The sequence below is a fragment of the Balaenoptera musculus genome, chromosome 9, assembly GCF_009873245.2.
Source record: "Balaenoptera musculus isolate JJ_BM4_2016_0621 chromosome 9, mBalMus1.pri.v3, whole genome shotgun sequence".
NCBI classification, from domain to species: Eukaryota; Metazoa; Chordata; class Mammalia; order Artiodactyla; family Balaenopteridae; genus Balaenoptera; species Balaenoptera musculus.
In genome coordinates this window covers 91697180-91718920 of record NC_045793.1, presented here as the reverse complement: position 1 = coordinate 91718920, position 21741 = coordinate 91697180, and the positions used below count along the sequence as shown (strand labels likewise).

The following is a 21741-nucleotide window of genomic DNA, read 5'->3' as shown; positions in this document are numbered from 1 at the left end:
AAGTAAAGTGATGCATACAGCACAGGGAATATAGCCAATATTTTCTAAGAACTATAAATGGAGTATAACCTCTAAAGCTTGTGAATCACTATGTTGTACACCTGAAACTTATATAATATAGTACATCAACTATACCCCAATTAAAAAAAAAATTTGTTAAAAAATGTAAAACAAAAAAGAGATGTATCAAGCTAATACAACACATGGAGCTTGTTTGGATACTTAACCAGACAAATCAACTGTTTAAAAAAACTTTTTAAGATAATCTGAAAACTGACTAGATAGTTGATATTATCAAGGAATTATTGTTAATTTTTTTAGTTGTGATAATGATATTGTGGTTATACCTGAAAACTGACTGGATATTAGATGGTATTAGGGAATTACAGCTAGTTTTTTAGATATGATGATGTATCACGATTGCTTTTTACATGCTTATCTTTCAGAGACATATAATAAAATATGGATAAAGAAACAGTAAAATATATTTTAAAAATTAAGTGATACAACATGCATATTTCAAAATAATTTCAAATTAGCACACACAGGAGAGAAACCAACTCAATAAAGAGGGGTGGAAGAAACCAATCCCTTCTTTAGCAGACAACAAAAATCTTTCCCATTTATGTTTTCTTCTTATTTTCAGCCCTACAAAACCAGTTCAGCAAAAGAGTGACCATACCTGGTTCCCATCGATGGTGTAATCATACTTGATGGCGTATACTTTTCCTACAGACACTGCAATGGCATAAGCGACCACAGCGATGGAAAATGATGCAGTCAGCATCTCAGAAAACAAACTCACAGATGGAATCGCTGGAGGCAAAAACCTAGTGAGTTTTTAAATGAAAAATGCTGTGAAAATTTGACCATAGTGCTCTTCCCCCACCTCACCAAATGCTCTGTCAACCCAGCCACAAGTCAGAAATGAAAGGACTTGATCCAAGAGGGCAAGAGGTACGTGAGATGCATAAGTGGTAGCACCTGCTTTTACAGGTTTCAATCAGAAGTAGGTGCTATCTCACTGGCTGATTCCTTTGTCCCCTATTTGAGAGCTTACAGATGCTGCCTTATCTACACTCTGACAAGAAAAGCCTGTCATTACCAATTTTTTTTTTTAATAAATTTATTTATTTATTTTTGGCTGTGTTAGGTTTTTTTCGTTTCTGTGCGCGGGCTTTCTCCAGTTGTGGCGAGCGGGGCCACTCTTCATCGCGGTGCGCGGGCTTCTCACTGCTGTGGCCTCTCCCGTTGCGGAGCACAGGCTCCAGACACGCAGGCTCACTAGTTGTGCCCCACGGGCCCAGTTGCTCCGCGGCATGCAGGATCCTCCCAGACCAGGGCTCGAACCCATATACCCTCCATTGGCAGGCAGACTCTCAACCACTGCGCCACCAGGGAAGCCCCATTACTGATTTTTTAATACCATACAATCCCATGCTGTGCCATTTCACACATTAGTGTTTCTCCTTACACAATTTCATCTTAAAGGTCTTTGAATTTAAGATATCCTAGCCATAAAATGAGATTCACCCTGTACAAGGCGAGGTCAGGTCTGTTAAAGAGACAAAGAATGTAAGATGCTAAAAGAGCTAAGTGGAAAATCCATTCTAAGAGCCATGATATTTAAAATCTTCTTGAGTCCAAAAAAGATTAAATGTATGTAATTATCATAATGCTCCAAAGTCACAATGATTAAGACATCCCAACAGTTGCGAGATCAAACAGTTACTGTTTGACAAAACCAGAGCTACTCTACCAACTGTATAAAGAAATAAATCTACAAGTTTATAAGCCTGCAATCGTCCCCCGATATGAAAATCGGGGTGGGGGGTGGATTCCTTTCTTGTACCTATATCTTGATTACTATCCGTATGGTGTAATTCCAGAGGTCCCTGGCCAAAAAACAAAAACAAAAGCCAATCTCCCTGACCTACCTCACACCTGAAGTTCCTTTAATAGGAAACTATATTTTTTTCCGCCTATAATTAGAGGGAAGTAGTAAAGTAGAAATAAGATTCTTATAGAAAACAATAGAAATCCAGAGCCAGCTAATATCTTAATATTATCCAAATTAATATCCTAATCTAATATCCTAGAAATTGTTGAATCTACCTCTCTTTTTGTTGATACCGGAACTGGGGCCCAGAAAAGTGAAATGATCTGCTCAAGGTCATTTAGTAGGTCCAGGTATGAATGTTAGATATTAGATGATTTCCTGGGTCACAAGATCTGACTGACCCGCTTAGAGCCTGCTGGTTAAGAAAAAGGTTAGTGATGGGACTTCCCTGGCAGTCCAGTTGTTAGGACTCCGGGCTTCCCATGCAGGGGGCGCAGGTTCAATCCCTGGTCTGGGAACTAAGATCCCACATACCCTGCGGTGCGGCCAAAAAGTAAAATTTAAAAAACAAAAGACAACAACAAAAAAGGAAAAGGGTCAGTGAGAGAATGAAGGCTCCTCGTTTAGGTGAATCCTAGTGGGATACTCAGAAGCTGACCGGACTTGCAGAAATTGTATATTTGGCCAAGCAAGGGAGTAGGGAAGTAGGGCAAGTGGTCACAGTTTTGGGGACAGTGTCACTGGGCACTGAGCGATACTGACATATGGCATTGGCCCTCAATGGGACAAAAGGAAGCTGCCGGCGGCGGCCGTGCTTTTACTCCCTTATTGGGGGATTGACGTGGGGAGGGGATGAAGAGGTGGGTAGCACAGTGTTTCTCTTTGTTCCTCCTCCTTTCGTCCTACTCATCTTTCTCTCCTTTCCCTGCCCTTCTCCAATCTCTCCACAGCACCCTTTCTTTTTCAGGTTTGTTAACGTTATTAGACTTGGTTCAGTGCTATCAAAAAGTTGCACAAGACAAATGGGATCACTGCCCTTGGGGAGAAGCTTTGAGTCCTGGGGGCCAGGCAGGTTAGGTCAGCTGACCAATCACACCAGGCAGTCTGTCAGAGGATGCAGCTTGACTAACCCAAGAGCAAGAGGCTAGAGATCCATTCTCAGCAGGAGAGCAGCCAGGAAAGCTCTGGATAGGGTCAGAAGGGATCATGGAGGGCGGGGGTCCCCAAGCCCCGGGCCACGGACCGGTACCTGTGCACGGAGCTGAGTGGCGGGCGAGCGAGCGAAGCGTCATCTGCTGCTCCCCATCGCTTGTATTACCGCCTGAACCATCCCCCGCCCCACCCGACCCCCCACCCCCGTCGGTGCAAAAATTGCCTTTCATGACACCGGTCCCTGGTGCCAAAAAGGTTGGGGACCGCTGACTTAGGGCAGCAAAAATGAGTTCCCTAAATCTATTAATAGAACATGGACTTATGGGACAGGGCATTTGCTATGGACCTCCTCTAAGAGTTACACCCTAGGAAGCCTGACAGCAGGGATCTATAAAATATATTATTTATGTAGCTGTTTATAACTACTCAAATAATCTAATTGTTAGGGTGAAAACGCCATAACTCAAATAGCCACACTGCATCTTTTTATCACTAAATTTATATACCAGCATTAGGATTCATTATCAAAATGTTGATCCTCTAATGTAAAGTTTCCCAAACTTACCTGAGCATTAGAATCACTTGAAGCCCGTTTGAAAAATATTAATTCCCAGGCCCCTCCTCTGGAAAGCCTGATTCCATAGGTTCGGGGTTGGAACTAGGAATCTGTGTTAATAAGGGCCTCATGTGATTCTTAAAAAAAATGAGTTTGAGAAACACCAGAAAGGATGATATGTAAGTTAAGCCCCATGTAGCCAGATGTAATTTTTCTTTTTCTTTTTTTTTTTTGAACAGATTAGAAGAAATCATAAGATTAACCCAATGGCAAGGCAGCAGTTCCCTGTGGAATAAGCCCCGGGACTGAGCTGGCCTGAGGAGTTTCTATTAAGAGCATGAGAAACACTGTTACAGGTCCCTCAGCTGTTATTAAGGGAGGGGAAACCAGTACTTCCTAGTTATCTAACAGCAAGTCTAGTCATAGATGCTATAAATTTATGTTACAAATGTAGTAAACATCTGGGTTTCTTTTTCAATGTCATATGGTCGAATTATACTGTAGGGCCCTTGGTCCACTTTGCACTTTATGAGCGATCTCATTGGTGCTTTACAGCAAGTTCAAGTTGAGATTTCGGTGGTTTGTCATTCTCTTTGTGTCACAGGAGAACCTGCCAGGGCCACAGGACTAGATGGTGACAGAAGTAGACAAAGAACCTTAGTTCTTTACTCTTTTACTTCATCAAACTATCAAATATATCAAACCTCCCTTAGAGATAATGCACTTTAGTTATAGGCACAAATGATATAATTATTATCTAAGATGGATTAAACTAAATGGAGGAGAATTTAGGCCAGACGTCCCTTTTTCTTTAAGCAGATTGTTCTCAGTACAATAAATGTTACTAACCATGATTCTACAGTATGTACAGTATACTGTAATTGTATATGTGAGTTTAAATCAGGAATCTGGCGTTAAAAGTGCATGTCCTGCCACGTTTTAAGAACATAAAGAAAAAGAGAGAGCATATGCGGGTCGCTTTTAAACAAATGGCTTGATCTTTATCTACACACATACTGTTTATCTGATAGTTTGCACAAATGGATATTTCTTTAAGATCACACACAAATAAGACCAATGAAATGAAGCTTAAGTTTCATTTAAACAGAAAGCACTGACAATATATTAGTATTGCCTAAGAGGAACTCCATACTCACCCACTTGGGATGGACTTAACAATGCCAGCGTTATAGTTTTTTTCCAGGTCAACTCCATATGAAATGGCAGTAGCTATTATTGTCTGAAATAAAACAAAAGAGGTTAAAAAAAAAAGTCCATTTGTTTTAACAATTCCTTTCTTATCAAACTAATTAATGCTGAATTTTCTAATTACACATTCTACTTACCACAATCACTTCTATAGGAATAGGGACTGGGATTTTGTGTTTAAATCGATCATTTAATTCCTTAACTGCCATACAGATGATAATGGTGAGTAATCCAGCAATGAAATCAGCAAGATTAGTGTTACCAATATTTTGAAAAATCTCAATTAGAGTCTGTAAAAAGAAATTTTTTTATATACTTCCCATATGAAAAATCATATCATCATCAAAGAGCACTTAATTTCATGTAAAATTATAAAAATGTGTTGGTTAATATACAGACCATTGACATCCAATCTTTGCAATATATATACCAAGTTATTAATGATGGTTAACTTGAAGTGGTAAAAGTATGGGTGATTTCTGTTTTCTTATTTTTGCTTAACTGTATTTTTTACAATAAGAATGGGATATTTTAAAAGAAAATATATCATTATATACTGTCTTTTGCTTGCAGAAGGGCTTTAAAAGTTTATAGCTTAAGTGGTTTTACAGGTGCTATTAAGTGACCTAATTTTCACCATGTTGATATGTATTATTGAGATTAAAAACTGATAAACCAAAAGTCCCAGTTAACCAATATTTTAGGTAAAGCTCTTCACTAAACCTGAATGATACAGGTGAGGATAAAAATCCCTAAAATTCTTCATATGTAGATACATACGGACTAATCCATTCTTTATGGCAAAGAAAAGCTATTGAATTGATATATAGGTCAAGTATAAATTTTTGGAAATTAATTTGGTACTTAGTTCAAACTTGAACTAAGGTGACTTAAATAAAACTAACTCTTTCCAAGTGGACAGACAAGACAGCTCAAGAAAAACTAGTTTTGTTTTGTAAATAGGAGGTTTCTGGGAATCAAGGGAGATTAGCAAGGAAGAATCCCGGAGGAGAACACTAATATCTTTGTTATAGGAACTTCAGTCCTGTAGAAGGCATGACTTTAGAAGGTATTCCTCAATTCTTCGAGACGACTAATCTCCCAGTGAAGGTTACCTTTCTTTGAATGAGTCCCTTTATAGATATATTTTTATATGAAGATAAAATATTACTTAAAATAATTATAACAACAATCTGGTAACAGTTATGTATAGTGCTCACTGAGTAATGTAGGAGTCATCTTGCCAGCAACCTCCACCTCTTTGGAAAACATTCAAGAGTAAGGGAATGAGAGGAGAAGCTACTGTGCAAGCAAAATACATGCCACCAAGTGCTTGAACAAGAGTTCGAGAATCTGACTTGTAGGAAGCCTCTTGGACTTTCACTGCCTATTTTTGCCCTTGCTTTAAACACAATACTAGCACATTTACTTTGTCTGCTTTCCAGAGTCAGTAAAAATTGCTAGAGGCAGATACATTGATAGTAACAAGATGACGCAAGTGATAGCAGGGTGAAAAAGGAAAAAAAACAAAAAACAAAAAAAAACTACTACCACAAGCAGACACAACTCAAGAATTTAAGGCATTTACCATAGCAGTAAACAGCCCTACACAACTCAGAGTCTTGAAGGTATTGCTGTCTGGCCCTTTACATAATCAGTTTTCTGATGATGACCGTGATTAATTCATGAGCTAGATATAATACTTCAATTAATTGTCTATACAATAAAGGTTTACTCTCAACGCAAGATGGAAATATTCAAACTTAAGAACAATCAGAATACCTATCCCAATCCTAAAAACTTTCACCTTAACAAAAGTGATCACTACAGGATTGCCATGTAATCTTTGAGAGTCACTTAGACCTTTGAAGAAAAAGCACCTGTGGTGTATTAAAAATGTAATATGAGTTGCAAAAACCAAGATCAGTTTATATTACACAATTGCATCAAACAAGGCATATGAATATATTAATTGCCTATACTGAGTAGTTATTCAGAATCTTTTTTTTAAATTTTTATTTTATATTGGAGTATAGTTGATTTTATTCAGAATCTCTTATGAAAAGTTCTACAATAGAAAGCTTAATCTATGTGGAAATAAAATTCACCCATATAAACTGAAGTAGTCAGATTGTACTCAAAGATATAGAAATGAGACTTTAAGAAAGCACTGTAAAGTAATTCCAATTTAGTTTACTATTAAAGTACTTACTAAAATGTGTTTAAAATATGGATATACTTATGATTCCATATTTCAACCTAGTATTCTGACCAGTTCAAATCAAGGTAATGAAACTTTTCAGAATGGGTGATATTTTACTATATTTCCTACCATGCTTGGAGAATTTTAGAACCATTTCATTTACAGAATTTCTTCCTTCTGGGTATATGAAGCCTTAAGTTAAAAATTATACCTGATATTACATATGAGGAAATTCACTGGTTAACTTTTGGTGCCAAATTTATTTTAATTCATCTTATCTCTATGAATATAACAAATCCCTCATAATCAGCCCTTGCTGTCAGGCATTTCCTCCTACCAGAACTTCTGTTGCATATATAAGATCAACCCTTAAAATGTTACTTTCCTTTTATAATGGCTTCATTTTTACATACTGAAATAGATTCGAAGTAATGAATCTGATCAAGCTTAGTGGTAGCTTTCAAAACTCTCACCATCTGGGCAGAACTTTTCCATGTGGTCTTCCTCCTCATTAGGGGAAGAAATGGGGAGGTAACGTCAATTTAGTCAGCAAGCAGAAAGGCTTCCCTTGTCTATTGAGACAAACCATTCAGAGTGAACGGTAGGAAAACATAACCACTTTGAAATGGACTGTGTGATTTACTTACATGATTGAGTAGTTACCTGGTAGCTTGAGTATTACTAATTCTGAATTCTGCCAATTTTCCTTTCTGCCTCTTGTACCCAGCATCTCTGGCATTTGTAAACAAGTTTCTATTTTTCTTTCTTTCCCAATATTTCCTCCTCCCATTACTTATATTCATTATTTCCCTTTTTTTTGGAGGGAGGAGCAGGCAGGTGATCCAGAGCACAAGCTTATAACAAAAGGGATGTTAACTACATTCCAGGGACAGCATCTTACAACAATCTTACAGTCTTTCCTGGAGGAATCCACAGCTGCCCTGCATGTGTTGAAGGATTCTTTCACGAATAATCGCAACTGGTAATATCATAAGCAGAATTCTCTGTTCAGGTACTGAGTGGCTCATTCAACCCTTATGCAATTATTTCCAGACCTGCTGATTCTTTTTTTTTTTTTTTCCAGAGGAGCAAGCTTATATTCATCCTCAGACAAGAATGATTGAAGTATCTTTATCCAACTTGGCTGGCCTGGGAGGAATTGCTTGCAGAATTCTGTAACACATTCTAACCTGAGGCTTCAAGAATAATGTTCAACAGGACATAAGTCACATAATAGTTTAAAAACTATTTTTGACCTTGTTCTAGTGTTTCCTGGTTACTTTGCTCTCTGTTGAAAGTGGGGTTATTTGCAGCAAGCTTCATCTTAAACATAGTCCTAGGAGACCAGAAGGACTATTTCTGTCCCCTGTCTGCAGAAGTCCAGCAGCGGCCGGGGACCCAGGTCACCCATCGGCCTAGGCCTCCTGTGATCTGTGAGGATGCAGTCCTAGCGATGTTTACACGACGAGGCGAGCACACTCAGTCGGGGTGTCTTGGTGGATTCAGGAGTAAGTGGGTTTGTACAGGGAGGGAACAGTGCCTGGCACGTGGCAGGTTTCAATAAATACTTATTGAAAAGATGAACGGATGACAATGAAGGAATAAATGAATGAACAGTTAATGGAGAAAGTAGGAAAGCAAAAAAAAAATATGGTGTGTAGGGACTGCAAAAGTGAGACAGCCTCTCAGAAAAAGACAGTCAGAAGGTCTCAAAGCAAACCAAGGTCTTGGTAGGAAAAATATCAACAATGACAGAAATAATGATGAATGAAAAAACAGCTCCTAATAGGCTGGGTCCTTGGGAAGTGAACAGTAAGTTCCATGAGGTCTGATCATCATGATCATGAAAATAACAGTAATGAACTGAATTCTTACTATGAGCCTGGTATTGTACTAAGTGCTTTACACAAATTTTCATTTTTAATCCTCAGAATGCTAACAAGCAGCTACTCTCATTATTCCCATTTTACAGCTGAGAACACTGAGGCTTAGAAAAGTTAAATATGACATGCCCAGAATCACATGGGTCATAGGTGGTGGAACCAAGACTCCAACTCAAGTCTATTGAAGTTCAAAGTCTATGATCTTAATCACTATGTTAAACTGCCTCCTCTACCTAGTCCCACTGCCTAGCACAGTATCTGGCCTGGAATAGGCACTCGGTATGTCTGTTGAATGGACAGAGTAATGTGGGATTATGGCACTGCTGTGAACCTGAGCAAATTCCTGTCCACCTCACTAATTTGTAGATATGTATGCATGGCCTTACATCATTTTAGAAGCTAATACATGGGTCATTAAAGGACTCAAACTCATTCTTAATGCTGGCACATTGTATTTGCCTTGTATCATTCTCCCCAAGCTAGGGTGACATCATGTTACTATTACCACCATTTTTCAAGCATTGATAACATGCTTTATACAGAACATACATTTAGATCCAAGAACTTTTTCAAATCTAATTAGTGTGATCTACATCCTTCTTTTGCATCTCTTTTGCATGTTGAATCATCTCTGAATCTAATGTTCCTCTTCATCTATAATTGCTGAGACATTTACATTATGCATTTTATGGACTCTCACAGTTAAAAAGGGCTTTAGAGATACATGTCCAATCATTTCACTTTATAAATAAAACAGAAAAGAAGCTTTGAGATGTGAAATAATAATTTCAAAATAACTGTTTTTTTTTGAGTACTTGTTATATGCCAGCCCCTAGGCCAAGTGCTTCTCATATATCCTTATTTAACTTAATTGGTAGGTATTACTACCAACTCCATTTTGCGGAGTAGGAAGTTGAGGCATGGTGATTTGCTCATGTAATAGTGCAAATAATAAATAGTAGGGTCAGGATATGAATCCCGTTCATCCAAACTGAGCTTTCAGCCACTGTCCTATACCACGTGTCCAAGGTCACTTAGCTTAGCAGAGGCAAAATTGAGAATGGGGTTCAAGTCTGCTGCCTCCCAGGCCAGTCTTCACTGTAGCACTTTGTTTTCGTTACTATTTTTAAGAGCAATGATACTTCTGAAACCATTTTGATCAACTGAGAACAATGTTTTGCAAAATCTGCCTTTTTCAATGTCACCCCTGATTCTACTGCTTCTTTCAGAGAAGAATGTTTTCAGTGGCTCCCAAAGTATGGCACGGAGGAACGTACACTCTCCAGACTCAAGTTCAAGAGGAAAAGTGAGCCATCCCTGGATTAAGAAGCACCACTTACATAGATAATGGAGAGAATTCCGTTATAGTTTTTGGTTGAAACATTGAGGACAATCTTTAGCTGTGAGACCAACACTTGGAAGGCAGCAGCTGTTGTGAATCCACCAACCAAAGGATCTGCCAGGTACCTCACTATGAATCCAATCTGCAAACCTCCAAATATCAACTAGAACAAGAAGAAGGAAAGAAAAATTAAATGTTTGCCTGGCAGAAGGATCAACCCTTTTGAACTATTAATGAATTAAACTTAACACCAATTAAAACTCCGGTAGCCTGCCGATAACACAAAAATACTTGTAGGAAAGAAATCTGAATTTCTTAATGCCCTCTCTCCTCCACCACTCTAAAATTTGAAAACCATGTGTAGTACGAACCTTAAAGTATTTCTAGATATGTAATAAGAAAAGAAAAATTCATGTAGCTTATTTCTGTGACTTGCAGTTTCCATGGCTCTGCTCACCAGAACATTTTTTTCTCTTTGTGGGTTCTGGCACATTTCCCTTCTCTTATTCTCATTTGAATCACACATGTTCTTCTGCCTTTTTTTTTTTCTGTCTCTGACTTTGATGATTAAGTGAGCCTTAATAAGTGGGGGCTTGCTGATTATTTTAGCACCTGACCTAAAACAATATAACTTAAAAAATAACTTTGAGGGGTCGGTAAATTGATTTGTTTTGCTTTTAAATGAATCTTTGAGTCCACATGCTTTACAGTTAATTCTTTCAAATACAAACCATGCCAATCTATATATTCCTTGTAAGCCCATTACCTGTATGATTCCAACCAAAAGAGTAAGGGTGCTCGCAATCAATACTCTTGCTGCATCTCTAGCTGCAGAGTCTATCATGGTGGTATTCAGTGTCGTTCCATTACTGCTGGATACGAGAAAGTGTTCGTCGGGGGCCATGCTCAGAACAACAGATCCCACCATTAAACTGACCACTGGGAAAGGTCCTGGGGAAAAAAAGTCTCTTATCAATTAATAATTATTAATCACTTGTAAATCAACTATACCTCCATAAAAAACTTTAAAAAATTATTATTATTAATTGCAAATGTTTAGGCTCAACATGTCTACGTAGGATTAGAAAGATGTGTGAAGTAATTAGCTGTGATTGGGAAAATACTGTTTGTTCACAAAAAAAAGCTAAAAAGTAGATGCTTCAAGGCATTCATGACCCAGAAATGAGCAAGAGAGACATGTAGGTGGGTCATTGTAATACAGCTTTCAGGCTGCTTTGTAAGTACACAGGTAGGGTGTCTAACCTATCTGTGTGTGATCTTCATGTATCTGGGTGGGGACATGGGGGGGTGGAGGGAGGAGTTGTCAAGAAAGCTTTCCTGGCAGAAATGGCATACTAGCTGAGTCATTACTTGTTCCATCTTATTTTTATTCCATGTAAGTTCATTTCCTAGAGCATCCAAGGTCCTGATCTCTGTGGAGATAAGGACCTTGATCAATATCACTTGATCAAAATTAGGTTAAAGAAATAGCAAAGGGCGTATAGAGTTTCTCTTTTTCTCTTTCCAAGACAAATTTTTTCATATCAAATGCCAGTCTGTAAGATTCTACGTTTCAAAAGTACTTTTCTTTCAGCAGCTGCTCCATTCACTACTGATGTTTTTATCCATGATGATGATGATCCTATCCTTTGATCATGGAAGGCTTTAACAGCTGGGAGGGCTCAGTACCAAAATCCAGTAACCCGGAGTGTCTAAATGTATAGAACACCAAAGAGAAAAAAATCAGCTTCTGTGTTCCTCACCTCGTCATGCATTTGATTCTGATCTACTCTCCCAGGTGAGAAAGTTCTTTTAGTCAATAACCTCATTCTGATCTCCTTTTATAGACAAGGCAATATGCCAGACACTGGGGGAAATACAACGAAGGATAAGGATATGGGTTGGGGATATAGTAGTAGATGGCTGCATTTGTTTCAAAAGGATTGCCCAGGTAGACATGTCTAGCCAGCAGATGGATGTAGGCGAAAAGTTATCTCAAGTGTAAATGTCAACGTTGCAAAATAGCATTAAAACACTCATTTACTAGAACATTTTAGCAGAAGAAAATTCAAATTTTAGGAAGTTCAGGAAATAAATCTATTTTGGGCCATACCAAGAAGGACAGCCAAGCTCAGTTTCTAAATTGTTTTGGCATGATTTTGCCAGTCTTCCAATATTAGTGACTTAAAATAAGTATGCTCTTTAATAAGACAATGAATATGTATTTGATGAACATAATTTAGTAAAAGCTAAGTTAACCTAGTAAAATAGCAGGTTCAGAACCTCTTGAAGATTTTCTTTCCCTTGTCATTTTTTATTTTAGAACACTTTCTAAATATAGAGTCAAACTTATTATATTTTTGAAAAGCAAAACATGCTAAGATTTGAAGGTAGGCTACAATTTTTTAACAATCTTTCAATTTTCTCCTCTTCATTAAAAAAAAGGGAATTAAGTGTAAAGCTTACACTTTACACTTAAGAACCATTGCATCATTGAATAGGAAAAGCGGGCAAAACACTGATGCCCTATCTCCCTAGAAAACATTAACAAAGATATGGAAGCAGAACACACATAATATAGCCCAAACACATTAAATGTGAACAGATAGAATTGTATATGCTTATAATTACCAACTGAGATGTGTCTTGATGTTCCGAAGATAAAGTATGTCAGGATAGGAAAAAAAGCAGAGTAGAGACCATATCCAACAGGAACAGCAGCTAGTAGAGCGTACGCCATGCCTGAAAGTACATCCAAAATGATCAAATTCAGAAACAAAAGTTATGCTTTATGTCTACTGAACAGAGAAAGGCCTTTTCATAGATCTCTTCAACTTACAGCTCATTCTGAGTGATTTCCTTACTATGCTAGGATGCAGAACATGATTCAAATCAGCTGGGATAATGATTGCAGCTCACATATCACCTGCTCAAAGGAGCGGACTCAACTGATCAGTAGTTCAATCATCAGGTGAGTGGAAAAAGAAAGTCAAGTCAGTTGTTGATTAAAAACTTGATCAATTCAGTTCAAAGGCTCAGGCTGGGTTTGTCTGAATTCAGTGTTTCAGTGTTGTGAGGAACACAGTCATTGTTGCCCTGCCCTTTCTCCTTTCTTGTGGGGGAACAGAAGTTAGATCCAAACAAAGAAAAAAATCTGACCTTTGTACATAACATAGGCTCTCCACTAAGAAATCAACACCTTCGCTAGGCTATCCCAAGTGGCTTCTGGGTCCATGAATGTCACACTGTATGGAGAAATCTCAACCTTTCTGTGTACATGGCAGTGGAAGACAATAATGCGTTGGCTTTTTGTTTGTTTGTTTGCTTTTTGCCTTAAACAACAAACATCTATTTCTCACAGTTCTGAAGACTGAGAGCTTCAAGATCAAAGTACCAGCAGTTTCAGTGTCTGGTGAGGGCTCTCTTTCTGGTTTGCAGATGGCTGCCTTCTTGTTGTATCCTCACATGGCACAGAGAGAGTGAGCTCTGGGCTCTTCCTCTTTTTATAAGGGGACTCTACCTGATTACCTCCCAAAGGCTCCCACCTCCAAATATTATCACACTGGGGATTAAGGCTTCAAGATAAGAATTTTGGAGGAACACAAACATTCAGTCCATAGCACTTTCCTTCTCCTGTGGGTTTTTTTTGATTAAATACTTCTTAGGTAGTCAGCACATCTTACTCTGTATTACCTCCCTACATTTTACTCACTCACAGTGAGAGAAAATCAAGCCCTTTGACCTTTGGGTCATTAATAAAGGATTACATTTATAACAGTAAAAAAAAAAAAAGTGGCAACAACGTAAATATCTTGGCCTCTGAGTGCCCAAAATTATTTATTGAATGAATGTCTCAAAACAGGGAAGTGGTTAACTAAATTATACTGTAATTCTATGAAATGAAGTTGATGTGCTGCATAGAAATAAATTACTACTAATAATTTACCTATCTCTAGTACAATAAAGTGCATATAAGAAATAAGTGAGAAAAGGCAGGATTCAAAATAGTGATCAGGGAATTCCCTGGTGGTCCAGTGGTTAGGACTTGGCACTTTCACTGCCATGGCCCAGGTTCAATCCCTGGTCGGGGAACTAAGATCCCACAAGTGAGTGGCGCAGCTAAAAAAAAAAAAAAACACAAAATAGTGATCAGTTTAAAAATAGGAAAAGATTTAACAGAATTCAGGTATGCAAAGACTATAACATAATAAACACCCATGTACCCAGCCTCTAGCTTAAGAAATAAATTATTGCCAGTACAGTTGAAACTCTCTATATACTCTTTCTCATTCACATCGTCTTTCCTCCCTCCACCCTCAGGAATCAACCACTATCTTGAATTTAGTGCTTATCATTCTCAGACATTTCTTTATACCTTTACATAGATATGCATTTATGTGTCTAGTAGGATATTTACTAAAATATGGGTTTAGTGGGTTATCTATATGCTAGGGTCAAAGGAGACTTCTCATTTGTTGAAGAGGTATTTTTTTCGTGTTCCTTATATGTATTTTCTGGTTTCCCACAATAAACATTCATTCATTCAGCAACTATTGATTATGTACCCTCCACGTGCCAGGCACTGTTCTAGGTTTGGGGGAATATGGGAGTGGACAAAACAAAGTCTCTGCCCTTAGAGAGTTTGCATTCTAGAAAAATCTGTATTACTGATGCAAATGTTTTCATATATAAATTACAACAAGGAATTGCAATAAACACTCATCCCAAGAGCATAGAGTAGAAAGGTGAGGCCACAAAGGGAAGACAAGAAAAGGAGCAAAAACAAAAGCAAAAAAAAAAAAATTTTTTTTAAATATTCAAAAATAAAAGAAGGAGCAAGGAATGAAAACAACCTATTTCCTATGTATTTTTTTCAAGTCTTTCTCAAACTTCCACTTGCCTAAACTGGGCTCTGCAGTCCTTACAGGCCTGGAAAATGGGGGCTTTTTCAGTTTTCACATAGTATCCTATTTCGGGACAACTGCTACTCAGATATACTGTAATCATATTATAAGGGAATTTGGTACAACAGTTTTGAAATTATATAATTTGTAAAGAAATCTAAGCCATTGATTTAAACTATGGAATCTCTTGTGTTGGCACCCTTCCTGTGTAGGATCGTGGCATGTATTGATAAAGGTGGTGCTAGCAAACATTTGGAAGCATCTAGAAGGCAAAAGTATCCATAGAAAGTAGAGAGCAGGTTCCCCATAGGTACGAATAAAAATAGCACTAAAAGGGCTGCATTGATTTCTTGCTGCCTAGTGGGAACTTTTTTGTTAATAATAAAAGTAAAAAAGATCCCATGATCCTTAGCACTTCTGGCTTCTCAGTAACTCCGATGAGTTTTTCCCCACCCCTCAGCTGCCCAGCCAGAGATTATATTGGTTATATCGTGGACTTTGCCGTCCCTAGAAACTGCAGCACCACCTCTGAAATCTCAACGTTGAGCCTCCTGCTCTCCACCTACAGCCACCTAGCCTCTCCGCTCACCTACTCCAGAATCCTTACTGCAACATTTCTTTGTCCTCAGGAGGCTTCTAATCCATGAGTGGATCCACTATCCTTGGTACCCTCTCGTCTTCACTTGCCTCCTTGTCCATAGAATTTTCATAAATACTCTGAACTTCCTGGCTTCACTCTCTCTCTCCTTCCCCTGTCTTCTCTGGTAAAGCCCCAGTCTGGCCAAACCCAAGCATCACCCTATTCCATGCCAGGATTCAAGCAGCTGGATAACTGAACTAAAGTTCTCTACATTTGGGCTGGCCAGTTTCACATAAATTTCATGATCGCAAGCCCCAGATGGGAACTCCAAACTGCCTGGCCATCCAATTTCATTTCCTCAGGAAGTGTGCTTTTCCTCACCCCAAGATAGCTACTCAGACTTCCCCTACTTCTCTCAAACTCCCCATCCCCCTTCTCTATACAGACACTGTTTAGAGATGAATCCTAGACTTCATCCAAAACAGGGACTCCATGAGATGCCTATTGGCTTTTTACCAAAATTTACAATCTCTCTGCATCTGCACAGTTTTGTCTGTTTTTCTCCTTTGAAAATGGAGGAAAAATACCCCACCTATCTTTAAGGAGCAGCCCTCCCACTTCTATCCTTGAACTGATCTACACTTGCCCCTTCTTGTCACTTTTACTTGTTTCTCCTCTACCTCATGGACCACAGATCTCATGGTCCACTGGGTCACATCTGTGTTCTAGTACCTCCTATACTAAAAGAAAAATAAATCCTCCCATCACTTTATCTTTGCCTTTTATGCCTCTGGTTACAGCCATTTCTCTACTCTGCTTCACAGCAAACCTTCTTAAAAGTATTGTCTGTGTTCCATCACCAAGAGCATTCCACACTACAGACCCCTCTATCCTTTAAAAAAAAAAAAAAAGAAAGAAAGAAAGAAAAGAAAACAACTCCTCTCTTGGCTTCTGACCTCACATTCCTCAGATTGTTCTTTTTCTCTAACTTCCTGAGCCCAACCTCCTCATGTTTCTTTGTGGTCCCTCCTCATCTCCCCGACCTTTAAGTACTCCAGCCCCGTTCTCCTCCCCATCTGCCCTTTCTCCCTAGGTAGTTTCAGGCATTCCCACTCCTTTAAATATCACCTCCAAAGTGATGCTTTCTGGACTTTTATGTGCCCAGACCCCTCCAATGACCTTCACACTTCTAGTATCTCCAACTCCATATTTGGCCTCTCAAATGTGGCATGTCCAAAAGGAAATGCTTGGTTTTCCATCCCAATCCTGCTCCTCAGCCAGTTCCAATCCATCAGTATATTATCTGTGATTCCTGCTCCAAAATACATTTCAGGGGACTTCCCTGGTGGTACAGTGGTTAAGACTTCTCACTTCCAGCGCAGGGGTTCAATCCCTGGTCGGGGAACTAAGATCCACATGCCTTGCGGTGCAGCCAAAATATATATATATTTATTTCAGATCTGTGCAGCTCTCTCTAATCTCCTGCTTGATTGGCTTCAAGCCGAACCATCTATCCTCAGGGCTGGGACTGGGGAGAGGCAAGCGAGCAAGCGAAGTGCCTGGGGCGCATTATTGAAGAAGGCCCCCAGAGAGTGACTCATTTACCGCATCTTAATCCTGGCCCTGTCTAACCTTATCTCCTCCTGTTCACTCCCCCCAGCCCGCCCCCTCCTCCACCCACACTGGAATTCTTCCCGTTCCTCCCTTGAAAATACTGTGCTCTTTTTGACCTCAGGGACTTTGCACCTGTGCCTGGTACACCCTTCTTTCTGCTCCTTACACGGCTGTCTCCTTCCCATCCTCCTGACCCTGATTAAATTTCACCCCCTCAGGAAGCCTTCCTTGACCATTCTAACTAAAATAAACACTCCATCCCCAAATTCATCCCTATTCAAGCCTATTTAATCCACCATAATAGATATCACAATCTGTAATTATTTTTCTGTTTATCTGCTTATTTAATTCCTCTGTCTCCCACTTAAAATGAGCTCCATGAGGTCAGTACCCACACATGCCTGTCAGTAAACCACTGAATCCCCATGGCTGGTCTACATATATTATTAGATGAATGAATGATGATGAATGATGAATGAACATATGAATGAACCAGGTTGACCTCCCAGAAATTCACCTTACAAAGATAACTTCATAGAGATAATGTTTCTGGAAAGCGTATCAGTCATAAAGTGAGGAACTGCATCGTTTATAAATTAAGATCCTAGGAATTAGACTATTAGACAAATTAGACAAATCCCAGCTCTACCACTTACCAGCTCCATGACCTTGGACAGGATGCTTAATAAATGAAACTAAAACTAAAGTTAATTCTTATAATATACTTGTCTATGAACACTTGGGGGACACAGCTTGAAATAGCATTTTTCATACATAAAGATGATTCATTATCAGGAATGCAATTTAGTCCTCTTTAGTAAATGTTTACAGGGCCACCTATTTTGTGCCAGTCTCATGCTAGGCACTGGCTAAACAAATATGAATTAGACAGTTCCTGTCCCCCAGGAGCCACAGGGCATTGCCATGCCACAGCTATTAGAGTCCACTGTGTACACAGCACTTGGCATCATTTAACGTATGAACCGCACCGCTCCATCCAACTCTCCCATCCACCTTTGTGATTGAAAACATGGTTGACCAGGCTGTGGCTCCGCACTGGGGCCACAGAACATCTTCCTTCTCTGTGGGCATCTCCCTGGCCTGCTCTGAATAATCCTGAGAGCTCTATAGGCAAATTTTGGCTCATGGCATTGCTCAACCACTATTACTAACTTCTGAAATAGCCATCTCTCTACACACATTTCTACCCCACCCTACTTCCCATCACTTGGCAAACTGAGATTTAACCTTCAGGGAAACAGCTCTGATGACTCCTCCTCTAGGAAGCCATTCCCAGTCTCCGAAGGCTGGGTTGAGTGCCCATGTGTGCACTCCCTTCCCAAGCAATGTTACCCCTGCTACGGTTGGTCCTTCCATTGAATTGTTATCTTTCTCCTCATTGGACTATGAGCTCCTTGAAAGCAGGTGGTGCATCTTATTCATGTCAGAATACCTAGTGCCTGGCACCTACTAGATACTCCATAAAATGGCAATAAATAAATGAGATTTCTGTTTTCATGGTCCAGAAGCTTTGTAGAGTTGAGGTGAGGGCAGAAGCAAGATGATGGGGGTGGAGGACAAAGGAGAATGCCCATAATGCTATTCACCAGCTATGCAATAGATTTCCAAGATGTTCATGGAAATGCGGCATAAAGGCAGTTTAAAAAATGTCCTGTGTTGGGAAATTTTGCCAGAAGATTAAAATACGGGGATGGATTTAAAAGGGGGAGGGGGAGGTAAGGGGAGAAAAAGCCACTTACGTGTAGTCCAGGCTAAAATACGTCCTTCCCTTTCCCTTAAGTCAGTTTCAAACTGCAGGTCAAGACCATGTATGCAATGTAAGATAATTTAACGGGCTACAATCATCATTTAAAAAATATAAGCAGAATAGAATAGGACAGAATAGAAAATATCAGAGTGTATCACCTGTAGTGAGGGTAAATACTATTTCACAAAACTTGAGATATGTGTGTATAGATCATGATGTAATACAGATTTCTTACTGTGAGTTCTGATCAGTGAAAATTGGGAAGCTGCTGCTTAGGTGATAGGGCTCTACTTGGAGCCATGCAGCTAAAGAAGCAGCAGGGCTTCCCCCGAAGAGAACTCCAAGGAAGAGGAGAAAGAGGGGAATCTCACCACTAAGGGGCAGACTCTGGAGGAAAGATGAAGGCTGTGAAGGGTGAGCAAGCCTTTGTTGCAGACCCATGGGAGGGAGGGGAGAGTTAGGAACAGCTGCTGGAGACTGCAGTTCTCCATCACTTGGGAGCTAGTCCACCACCATCTTACCTTGCAGTGTCCCCACTAGCCCAGTACTAACTCCCGAAATGGTATCATTAAGCAGCCATTCCTTGATCCGGTATTTGGGGAGCCAGTCCAAGATGGGCAGGAGGGTCTTCAGCACACCAAGGGTTCTCTTTCTTGAACAACTGTCAAAAGGCAAGAAAACTGGACTTGCAATCCAATCTCCATCACAGCCCACTGCAAATCACAAAGTGCTTACCATGTCTTTGCCAAGAACTCTATTTACCCTTTTAAATGCACTGTACTAGAAAACACAGGATTAAGTGTTCCCTCCCCTCTCCCACCTTCTTAATCCTCTGAGAAAATATCCCTAAACAAGAACCCATTTTCTGGTCCAGCCCCAGACTGATCAATGTGGAGTCTTTAAATGGAGATTAATTTTTGGACTTCTAACCCAGGCACTTTCTTCTTCTTCTCTTTTTCTTTCAAGAAACATAAACAAACTCTGTATATTTTGGCAATAGGAGCATGGAGCCAGTTTTTACAACTCTTAACATGATGAATCTATATCTTGCTGCACCTTGCTATCTAGATTTTAAAATTCAACAACCTATAGGTAAAAGAAGAAACATATTAAAAGTAGGTGAACACTATTTGACTCCTGATTCAAATAAATTATTTTAAAAAGTATATTTATGAGACAATTTAAAAGTTTTGACTTAAGTTTTTATATTAAGGAATTTTTTAATTTTTGTGTGTGATAACGGAATTGTGGTTGTTATTTTTTAAGAGTCCCTAAAGATATATACAGACAAAACAAAAAACAAAAAAACAAAAAGAAACACCATATGGGACTTACGTTTAAAAAAAAAAAAGTGGAGCGGGGCAAGTATATGGTGAAACAAGATTAACTTTGAGGTGATCATCTTTGAAGCTGGGTGATGGGTAAAAACATGGGAGGGGGTTCATTACACTACTATGCCTACTTTTGAATGTGTTTGAAATGTTTTATAATGAAAGGTTTTTTAACAGAAAGAAAATCTAGCAGCAGCTGATAGTTCCCTTTTTGTTTGTGATATCTACTTACGGGTGTCTCGTTTGGGTTTAGAGATTGATGGAGGTTCTTCTCGGGGGGCCCTACTGCCTGACAGTGGACAACTTGGAGCGCAACACGCTCTGTGTTCGCGCCTTCATTTCGTGTCTCTGAGTGGCATCCGTCCTAGACGAGTTTGGGGCTTTCAAGGATTCTTGGTCAGGTGACGGGTTACCCATCACCTCTCTGTAATCGAGCACCTTGCTCTCCCTCTCTCCTCAGCCTAGCCTTCACAAGAAGGCCGTAGGGACCCGCTGTACCCCAAGGCGCACTCCAGGTACCCTCAAGAGAGGAAAAGGAGATGCGGCTCCCCGAACACACCCTCTCCAAAGATGAGTTTCCGAGACTAGGGTCGATTCGGGCCGAGAATGATAGAGCCACCCTCCCAACGGGAAGGCCAGAGTCCGTGAGCTGACCGAAGCAGGGTCGACCCTGCAGGGCGGCGCGGCATCCCACACTCCGCCGCCGGGCACGCCCGCGGGTCGGCGCGCCCGGATTCCCGGCTTCACTGAGCCCCGCGCCCCGCCCGCCGCGGCTGCTACCTGCAGCCCTTGGCCAGGCTCTCCCGCAGCGTCTTGCGCTCCTGCAGGCGCCGCTCGTACTGCTGCTGGAAGGCGAGCTCGCTGTAGACCGGCCGCGACACCACGTAGCTGCAGCTGTACTCGGGGAGAGGCGGCGGCTCCAACCTGCCGCCCGGCGCTGCCATGACCTGCGAGGCGGAGGACGACGAGGAGGGAGGAGATGGAACGAGGGAAGAGAAGAGGAGGTGAAGACCGCCCGTTAGCCGCCCCCGGCCGGCCCCACCTGTTGCAGCCGATCCTCGAGAGCCTGGTCCGCGCGCTGCCGCCCTCTGCGCCCGGGCCCGCCGCCCCCGGGCGCGCACCTCCAGCCTGCAGGGGGCCCTGAGGACCTCTGGGTCCCGAGCCTGCACCTGCCGCCCGGCGCAACCGGACTCTAATAAGAGAGTGAGCCCGGCTCTGGGGGGCGGCGGGAACCCGACCCAGTCCCCTCAGATGGGCAGCCAGGGCGCTGTCCGCGTCCTGAAATCTCCCCAAACCCGGGCTGGGGCCCGCGGCGCGCAGGGGGCAGGAAGGGGGACCCTGTGAACGTCCCTCTCTCCC

General features: G+C 40.6%; 1 protein-coding gene and 1 non-coding gene across 2 annotated transcripts in view; one reads left to right on the top strand and one right to left on the bottom strand.

Annotated features, from left to right (window-relative positions):
- The window catches only part of SLC26A4 (solute carrier family 26 member 4), a 46881-nt gene extending 25555 nt beyond the window's left edge, over positions 1-21326 (bottom strand). The window contains 8 exon segments of the mRNA XM_036863917.1: positions 683-830; positions 4706-4788; positions 4895-5047; positions 10184-10348; positions 10952-11136; positions 12817-12927; positions 19573-19712; positions 21163-21326. Of these exon segments, the coding sequence (XP_036719812.1) occupies positions 683-830; positions 4706-4788; positions 4895-5047; positions 10184-10348; positions 10952-11136; positions 12817-12927; positions 19573-19712; positions 21163-21326 (1149 nt within the window).
- Positions 14206-14277, top strand: TRNAE-UUC. Its single transcript has one exon. It is a non-coding gene; the product is annotated as a tRNA-Glu (tRNA).
- Positions 21327-21741: the final 415 nt, after the last annotated feature.